This window comes from Pelecanus crispus, chromosome 13, assembly GCF_030463565.1.
Source record: "Pelecanus crispus isolate bPelCri1 chromosome 13, bPelCri1.pri, whole genome shotgun sequence".
NCBI classification, from domain to species: Eukaryota; Metazoa; Chordata; class Aves; order Pelecaniformes; family Pelecanidae; genus Pelecanus; species Pelecanus crispus.
In genome coordinates, this window is record NC_134655.1 from 23,535,211 (window position 1) to 23,544,707 (window position 9,497).

The following is a 9,497-nucleotide window of genomic DNA, read 5'->3' on the forward strand; positions in this document are numbered from 1 at the left end:
TTTGCTGGGGAGTTACCTCGATAGTGCAGATGTCTGCAGACCAAGAGCTTTGTCCTCGGGACATGAGCCTCCCTGCAGCTCCCTGCTCCGTCTGCCGGCTGTTGCAGCAGCATCTCTGCCCAGGCAGTGCCAGGGAAACGGGAGCCCTGCAGCATCCTCTGTGCTACAGTGATCTTTCCTGTTCATCAGATATAATAGGCGAAATCCTTTCCAAAGCTGGTAGTTACACACTTTTATTACCATAGCAACTTTAAAAAATAGTGCTACCTGTGAGTAGAGGAGAGCAATGCAGAATTTGGTTGTGTGCTGAGCAGCCTCTGACTTGGAATCCTCTTCTGCCTTCTCTGCAAAGGATTTGGGGTTTTTTTATTGACTTTTTTTTGAACTGGAGAAAGACTTGTTTGACCACATCCTTTACTGTTTCAAAAACCTTCTTGCAGTGACCTCCCCTTGTGCAGACAGGCACGGAGGTGGAGCACAAAGAGACTGCCATTTCCCAGGCGGTGCAGAGAGATGGGACAGAACAGTCATTAGGGACCAGATCTGGTCTTTCAACTTTAAATTGTGTAGTGGTATGGCCACCTGCGTTATTCTTCTCTGCTGTTTTAATGAGTAGCTACCTTAGTTTGTGGGGAGTTAGAGCTTTTTGGTAATTCAGTAGAAGAAGGATGCTGCCAGGTCTGAGGACTTAGGAAAACGCGACTCTCATCTTTACAGCCCCAGTTGTTGGTACCAGGTTGAGAAAGGTGGCTGTAGTGGGTGGCTGCAATAACATAATAACACGGATCTGCACAGACCCGCCTCCCTTCCTGGCTGTTCTATCCTCTACGAGAGAGATGATAGGTTTTCCCCTCCTTTTTAATAATCGCATTTTATTTTCATGTGCTGCTTTGCATAACTCACCTGAGTTTTTCATCCTTAGGCCTGACGTTCTTCGCCAGGCGGACTCGGTGCCTCCCCCAGGCAACATGACGGTGCCGTTCGACAACCTGTTGTGCCATCACTCCATCGACGACTTCCGAAACAGAGTCTACTCCACGCTCTACTCCATGATCAGCATTATGGGCTTTGTTGGCAACAGCGTTGTGCTGTACGTCCTCATAAAAACATACCGGCAGAAGACAGCCTTCCAAGTGTACATGATGAACCTTGCTGTGTCCGACCTCCTCTGCGTGTGCACCCTGCCCCTGCGCGTCACCTACTACGTCAATAAAGGGAACTGGTTCTTCAATGACTTTCTATGCAGGCTCAGTTCGTACACGCTGTATGTCAACCTGTATTGCAGCATTTTTTTCATGACTGCAATGAGCTTCTTCCGTTGCGTAGCCATTGTTTTTCCGGTCCGGAACATCAATTTGGTAACGGAGAAGAAGGCTAAATTTGTCTCCTTTGGCATCTGGATTTTTGTCGCCCTGACAAGTGCTCCCTTTCTGCAAAATGGGACATACCAACATGGCAACAAGACCAAGTGCTTTGAACCCCCAGAAAACTCTCAGAAGAAAAATCTAGTGGTGATCCTGGATTTTATTGCCCTATTTGTGGGTTTCATTTTTCCCTTTATCGTCATAACGATCTGCTACACCATGATCATAAGGACCTTACTGAAAAATTCCTTCAAGAAGAACCAGGCTAACCGCAAGAAGGCGGTCTGGATGATCATCATCGTGACTGCCACCTTCCTGATCAGCTTCACCCCGTACCACATTCTGCGTACAGTCTACCTCCACGTGCTGCGGCTGAAGAACACCAGCTGCGAGGACACCATATACCTACAGAAACTGGTTGTGGTAACGCTCCCCTTGGCAGCTTCCAACTGCTGCTTTGACCCACTTCTCTATTTCTTCTCAGGGGACAACTTTCGGAAGAGACTTACCACGTTTAGGAAGGGTTCTTCCTCCAGCTTAACGCAAGCCTTCAGGAAGAAGTTCTCCATAAAAGACAAAGATGAGGAACCTTTTTAAAAGTAGCTATATATGATATTTGATTCTGTTCAAGACTGTTCACCTTGCTCACACCTTGCAGAAAAGAGGCAACCCAAGGCCCGTGGAAAGCTGTCTGCGAAGACCTGGAGATCAAGAGTCTGAGTCCATATGAGACATGAGTGAATCTTTTATTTTGAGTACAGTATGATAAAAAACCAGATTGGGCTATGTTTCTTATGTAAAGAAAAACTTCAAAATCTTGGACAGAAGGAAACTTCCCTGTGTTTTTCCAGTGAACACATGGAAAAGTAGCACTGCTTGCCTTTTGCTGGAGCAAAGCCCAGCCCGAGATGCGTGATACATCAAGACAAAAATAGGAAGTCTTGTAGGATTAAGACTCTTAGTTGAAAAAGTGGTTGATAAATAGCAAGTATATTTTGATATGGTATTTATGAAGTTACGTGATGTTATCTTAAATAAGGAAAACGGTTTTAATACTGTAGAATAAGAGTGAGCAAAAGGAGTTTGGCTTGGGGGCAGGGGTCTGCTTGAGAAATTGTCTTTACAGATACACAGAAGAATGTAAGTTCACTCTTTACACCACAGCCTGCATATCCCTGGGTCAGCAAAAGGCACTTAAACCAGCAAATTCACCTGCACAGCAATTTCTGGATGTGAATTTTCAGCAAGATCTGCAACCCTTTTAGAAAATGTTAAAGTGGAAGAGGGCTGAAAGCTGTTCAGGTAGAGGAGTGTTACAGTTCCCCCTAAACCCACGGGAGGGCAGAGCTTACAGTTCAATGGTAGAACTGTAGACTGCTTTGAGAGAGCCTGTGGAAGAGGAGACTTGGCTAAAACTTCTTTTCAAGGGTTAGCATTAAATATTATCGCTGTGTCCCCAAGCGTTAAGGGCACTGTGCAACTGTAAATAGAAATCATCACGGAAAACTGAGTTTCAGAAGATGTAGAAATAATACGCACGGCCCCAAATTTTAAAATATGGTGCAGTAAAGCTATATATACATGGGTTGCAAAGCATTTTTTATTGTACCAGAAGTATTTTTTTCCTACTTTTTTTTTACGAGACAATGGTTATGGCAAGAGAAATGGCAGTGGTGTTTGTGCAATAGGAAAGACTACTTAAAAAAGGATTGCTGAAAATTGAATGCAAATGTTGCAAGTCAAATTTTAACAATTACTGTTTTCTGTGTCTGATTTTAAAGTCTCTGCAAATAGATTCTTCTTCCCTACAATATATTTTTATCTACGCACAGTACTAGAGTGTAATATTTGTGTAATAATAATTTTTATAATAAAAACTCAGTCAAAGGAGCACAGAAGCTGCTGAGGGCAGCACCTGGAGCAGGCGGAGATGTTGGGGAACTCGCTGCCCCAGCCTCTCGGAGCCGGAGTTTGGTCCGGCCAAACTGGCCTTTCCTGCAGCCCGACTTCCCTGGACTCAGGGCACCATCCGGGGCTGCCGGTGCGGGGATCTGTCAGAGCCAAACCCCTTCTGACGGCAGCTGGGGTCTCGCGAGGTCTTGCAGAGGTGGAGCACCCCAACAAATAGCAGCCGGGACCTCGGTAGATCTGTAGTTACGGATAGAAAATGCTTGTAAGGTGCTTGGTGGGAAGTGATGCTTTTGGTGAGGACAATGGATTTGGGTGTCTTGTGGCCGCGTATCGCACAGGGGGCCCCTGCGTGGAAAAGCCTGCCGAGAAGGACGTTTTCTACTTCCATTTGCCAAAAATACAGGCAGGATCTGCAACGCGTTATTTAGTTATAAAACTCCAGCCTGTACCGGCGAGGAGGGAGCTTTGCCATCGGCTCGGTGGAAATTGGGTTTCGTGCCGGGCAGGCTCTGCCCAGCTCCAGGTGAGAGGCAAAGGTGGTTGTCCCCCACTTGTGCCCTTGCCCGGTGGCACACAGAAAAGTGCCACCGTAGCAGCGAAGGCTGATCAGGTTTTGCTCAGGAGTAGGGATCTGGAGAGAAAGACGTGCCAAGAAACGGGACCCGTTCCCGTCATGAGGTGAGTTAGAAATTGCGGCGTTTGCATGGGTGTTGTGGTTTAGCCAAGGAAAGAACATGGTACAGATCAGATGAACTAATATCATGACCGGCAACTGTTAACGGATTCCTTAATACACTCTAGTTAATCTGTTCTTATCTCAAACCCTTCGAGCCCCACGTTGGGCGCCAAAAAGGACTGTCGTGGTTCAGCCCCAGGCAGCAGCTCAGCACCACGCAGCCGCTCGCTCACTGCCCCTACCCCGATGGGATGGGGGAGAGAATCGGAGGAGTGAGAGTGAGAAACACTCCTGGGGTGAGATAAGAACAGTTTAATAATTGAAATAAAATAAAGTATAATAATAACAATATTATAATAATAGTAATAATAATATACAAAGCAAGTGATGCACCATGCAATTGCTCCCCACCCGCCGACTGATGCCCAGCCAGTTCCCGAGCAGCGATCGCTGCTCCCCGGCCAACCCCCCCGGTTTCCATACTGCCCATGACGCCGTATGGTATGGAATGGCCCTTGGGGCAGTTGGGATCAACTCTTCTGGCTGTGCCCCCTCCCAGCTCCTTGTACCCCTGGCAGAGCATGGGAAGCTGAAAAGTCCTTGACTGGCATAAGCAGTACCGAGGAACAACTAAACATCAGTGTGTTATCAACATTCTTCTCATCCTAAATCCAAACCACAGCTCCATGCCTGCTGCTAGGAAGAAAATTAACTCTATCCCAGCCGAAACCAGGACAATGGGCTGCAAAGATGACAGGAGCTGGGAGGAGGGACGATGTGCCACCCTGGTACGGTGCCTGTGTCAGAAATGCCAGAAAAAGGCAAGCGAAGTGTTCAGTTTCTTGCGCAAAACTGGACTCTCTTCTGCTGCATCTGCTGCAATTGATGGTACAATAGTGTCCTCTAGTGCTGGGTTAGTCCTGTGCCTGCTGCCTAAGGAGGTTTATTCCTTTTTTTAGCTAGTCCAGTCTCAGCTCCTCACCTGTGACGCTGTCCTGTTTCTGCCGGTGTGGTCACACTCAGTTCCCCCTCTCCCACCCCTGCCTGCATTTTATTTCATCATCTTTGGGTTTTCGCTCTTTGCCTTCCTCCTTTTTCCCGTTTTCCTGGAGGGATGCTCAGGCTGGGAAGGAGCCAGCCACAGAAGGGGGTCCAGCAGCACCCGTCCCCACATGGCCACCGGTCCCTGCACAGGGACCCCGGCCACGGCGCTGGCGGCGAGCAGAGTCCCCCCTCCCGCGCTGGGCTCCAACCGCACCGTCCGCCTTGCCTAAAAAATGCCATTTCTCTGTTGAACGGCTGTCCCGGCACGGAGTTCAGACCTGCAAAGCTTTCACTGGAAGCTGATGGTAACTGCAGCCCTTTGGCATCGCATCATCACGGCGGAAGCGCCATCATTTTGGCCTCTGCTTGCCTGGGAAGGTTATTTCTGATAAAAGCCAGTATAGGTCTGGAAGAAACCAGCACCCGAGACGAGCTCCTCGCTGTGGCCACATGGCAATAAAATGGTCTTGCTTGTCTCTACCAAAAGAAAAAAAGCAGTCGCCGCTGCCAGCCACCTCCTCACCGACACTGCCCCGCTCTGAGGAGTCCCTCGGGTCCTCGGTAAGGGAACCCGGTGCCGCAGAGCACACGCCAGCCAGGAACAGCCCGAGCGAGGAGGAGGGGGCATCGCCACGTGGCTGGGGGTGCTGGAGAGGCAGGCCATGCCTTCTCCTAGCCCTTCGCTTACGCGCTGCCTGATCCGGCAAATGGTCATGATCCCGGGGTTAGTACGAGGGAGGCCAGCGGGTAAATTAGGCACCGGTGTTCGTACTTGTAATGCGGCGTCATTTCTGCTTGCTCAGAGATGGAGAAATAACTGGAGCCTCATAAACACTCCTTGTCATTTCTGTCACTTGCTGTGCACGCGTTGCCAGCCCTAAGCACTCAGAAACCTTGAATCGAGCCTTCCAAATCATCGCTTAATGCTGGTTTGGATCTCTCTGCTGTTCAGTGCCTGTGCCTGAGGGTGCAGGCAGGTAACATCTTCAAGGCTTCGCTCTGCAACCTCCACAACTAGAAATACACTTCCCCCCCCCCCCAAAGAAAACTCAGAGTGAAAACTTCTCCTCTAGACCTCCGATTTTAGCCAGCATTAAGTCAAGCCACTAAGAAAATCTACTTAGGGCTAGCGTGTTCTGCCTTACAGCCTTTTTAAATCACCCGTGGGGCTTAGGCAGCGTGGTAAGTGTATTCTATATGCTACAGTATGAACTGATGAATACTGTATTTACAAAACACAGCACTATGCCTGCTACTAGGAAGAAAATTAACTCTCTTCCAGCCAAAACCAGGACATTGCTGTAAAACAAAGTGCTTTCACCTGCTCGTCTCGCCGCTGGGTTTTACCACTGTGGAGGTGCCGTGTACCCGGAGCAGCGTTCAGAGCAGGAGGCTCACCAGGCAGAAAACAAGCGATGCTTCGAGTCAGGCCGTGCCCGCTCCCGCCAGCAGCCCGTGCTGGGGCAGAGGGTTCGCTCCTGCACGGAGGGGAAAAGCGGCCGAGTTCGGCTGAAGCCCATAGCGGGTGATAGTACGTACAACCCGCGGGTGTGAGCAAAAGCAAGGGCTGCGGCTGGGAGGAGACACCGATTCCTTAGGCGCCTTTCATCGTTTCGGTATAGAACCCATACATACAAGACTGTAATAGAGATGCCATGTATCTTAAAGGTCTTTTCCAACCTAAACGATTCTATGATTCTGGTTTTAAAACAAAAAAAAAAAAAGGGGGAGATGCAGCCCTTTGCCCAGTGGGTTGAGTAGGTGCCACCAGCTGCTTAGAGCGTGAAACAGAGCAAAGCTGTTAAATACAAGCGAGAAAAATCTGCGTTATCTGTCAACGGAGGCAGTAATCTTTTTCGGGCTGGGGGATTACAGCGTAGCAGATAACCATGCCAATTCCTTAATGGGAAGACGTGGCAGAGAGTTTCCCTTAAACAAGAAATCCCGGTCTAGCAGATGCCCGGCACGCAGTGCCTCCCAGATAGACTAAAGCCCCTCTCCTCTACCTCTTGGAGGGCGGGTTTCGGGATAAACTCCTGTGCAAGCAGAGAGAACCATATGGGCGCTGCTTTGCCTTCGTAGCAGGCTAAAATGTGTTTTTATTTGTGCTCCTTTTCAGAGAGGGTCCAAAGCAGCCACCTGCTGCCAGAAGCTAACCACAAACTAGGTTTCTGTTTGCAAAAATAAAACAAACTTTCTGTTTCCAAGAGAACAATACAAACCTCGGCTTCCAATAAATCCCAGCCTTGAGTGCTCTGCGCTCCTCTTCAGCAGCTGCTCAGCGCGAGCATCCCCTCCAGCAAACGCGGCGCAGCCCGCCTGGCTCGCTCGGACACGCTGCCGGGGCAGGTGCTGCACAGAGGATTTTCGAGCAGAATTCTCTCTCGCTCTTCACTTTTTTTAATGGTCTTCTTCAGCAACATCACCTGACCCTGACTGCGGGGAGAAGAGGGCGCTTCCTGGATTCTCTTAGGCTGCATGCCCCCAAACCCGATCACTCAGAATTGCTGGTTACTTCCAGAAATGTTAACTTTTGGGGGAGCTTTCTCCCCACATGCACGTCTATCTGCTTGAACGTGCTACAAATCGCAGAAGATAAAGTCATATTTCTAATACTCAGTGGCGTGTCTATCTTGTTTACAAGCCTTCAGTGGTCTTTTTTTCCTCAGGCTGTAAAAATATTTCCTTTTCTGACACTTGTGATGCTATAGCAAGTTGTCATTTGGGTTTCTTAACTCCACAAAGGTTTTGCCTGCTACGGGGCCAAATTCCAGTGCCACAGGCTGGGAAATTCAGAAACTGCACATAGGATGTAACCACCCTTATTCTATATGAAGTGTCTTCATATAAAACGCTTGCAGGATGTGCGAAGCGAGCAACCCTTCGGTTTAACAAGCAATAAACCCCAAGCACTGGCAATAAAGAGAGATTTCCTGCTCTGAGCAAGGTGCCTTCTGCCCCCACCACCCGCAGGAGCCCGGGCACGGATTTTGGGGAGGGGGGGGGCTCGGTGCCAGGGGCCGGTGCAGCCCATGGGGTAGCTCCCGCTGCCTGAATCCCCCCCGCCAGCTGCAACAGGGGTCTGTGCACCCAGGCACTGCAGGTGCCTGAGCAGGAGCTAATTCTCACGCTGAATCCTAATTTAGCTTTTTTTTTTTTTCCCCCCATTTCCACTGTGGTCTGACATTAGAAGAGGGACTTCTTCCATATGGCAGGAGGGAGAACACTGGGCTCTTTATCCTTCATGTACGGCAGCGGAGGGTATGACCTGATTACTAGGGGAAAAAAATAAGCAGCAAAAATGAAGGAAAGTACATCAGATTTTAAAACACCATCAGCTTAAGCAATAAAATGTCTTAGAAATGCTACTAAAAGCAAATCTGAGGGATGAAGAGCCCGGCCTGCTGCTTGAGGTTACAAATCCATCTCCCGGCACACGGGTCGGCAAGATTGGGAACTCAACCCTACTTCTCCCAAACTATTAATTTCAGCGCTGCGAGTGGCCGTACGTGCAAACAAATATTTGGAGTATTTGCAAACTTCACTTGAGGGGGAAATGTGCCCGTTTCTTTCCTGTCAGTGCGGCTTCTTACGCTTCAGAGGAAGCCAGGCTGCTCTCGGGGCAAAGCGAGGAGCCTTTGTTAGTTCAATAAATATATTCCAGATGGATATTCACCAGGTTTGGGAGGGGGGTAAAGGGGAGGAGGTAGCAAAAACACCCTATTTTGGTCATGAATAAAAACTCCACTTCCAGGAACACTGCTGCATGCCTCTGCTAGGGATATCAAAGACCAAACAGAGTTTGTTTTCGGTTTAGCCCATTGAAATCCCTTTATTTGTGAGGAGCGCGTCTCCGTGATGCTCTGCTTGAGTTTAGCTCCAACAAGGCTCCACACAGCCCCCATGGACCCCCCCAGATAACGCCTGGCGGGATCAAGGGCAGAAGGCACAGCAGTGCCCTGTGTGACCATTTTGGGACCGGCTCTCAGCACAAGGCAGGAGGTTTCTGCAGATATTTTGTCTAGGAAGCCCATGCCGGGGGTGCTGCAAAGGGCTGACTCGAGAGCCGCTCGCTTTTGCGAGCAGTTATTGCAAAAGGCGAGTGTGTGGCCTGACCCTGCTGAAGAATTGCATCTATCCCGGGAGTCAGCCGAGGCTTTATTTCCTGAGTAACCATCTGAAATGAGGCAGTCCCTACTCTCTGGCCTCTTCTTCTTCCACGTTACTCACGGCAGGAAGCCTGTTGGAGTGATGAGCACAGGCTGCTTACGTGAGTGAGGGCTGAAAAATGCAACAGTGCCCTTTCACCACCGTTTTTCAAGGAAAATGGAATGAGAAGTTCCCCATAATTGGCCTTGAGCCTCTGCCTCCTGTCAGCAGCATCTCCTCCCACACGCCTCCATGTCCCTCATCACCCTGACTTACTATGCCAGAGGTTCACGGGACTTCAGAGCTGCTGTGGGCTTGGTAGTGTAGGAATGGTTGGACTGGATGATCTTAAA

At 49.3% G+C, this 9,497-nt stretch overlaps 1 protein-coding gene across 1 annotated transcript; it reads left to right on the forward strand.

The window, feature by feature from the left end:
• Window positions 1-968: 968 nt before the first annotated feature.
• CYSLTR1 (cysteinyl leukotriene receptor 1) lies at window positions 969-1,987 on the forward strand. Its single transcript, XM_009491717.2, has one exon. It carries the CDS (start codon window positions 969-971, stop codon window positions 1,959-1,961), a length of 993 nt encoding a protein of 330 aa, XP_009489992.1. The 3' UTR covers window positions 1,962-1,987.
• The last annotated feature ends 7,510 nt before the right edge of the window (window positions 1,988-9,497 follow it).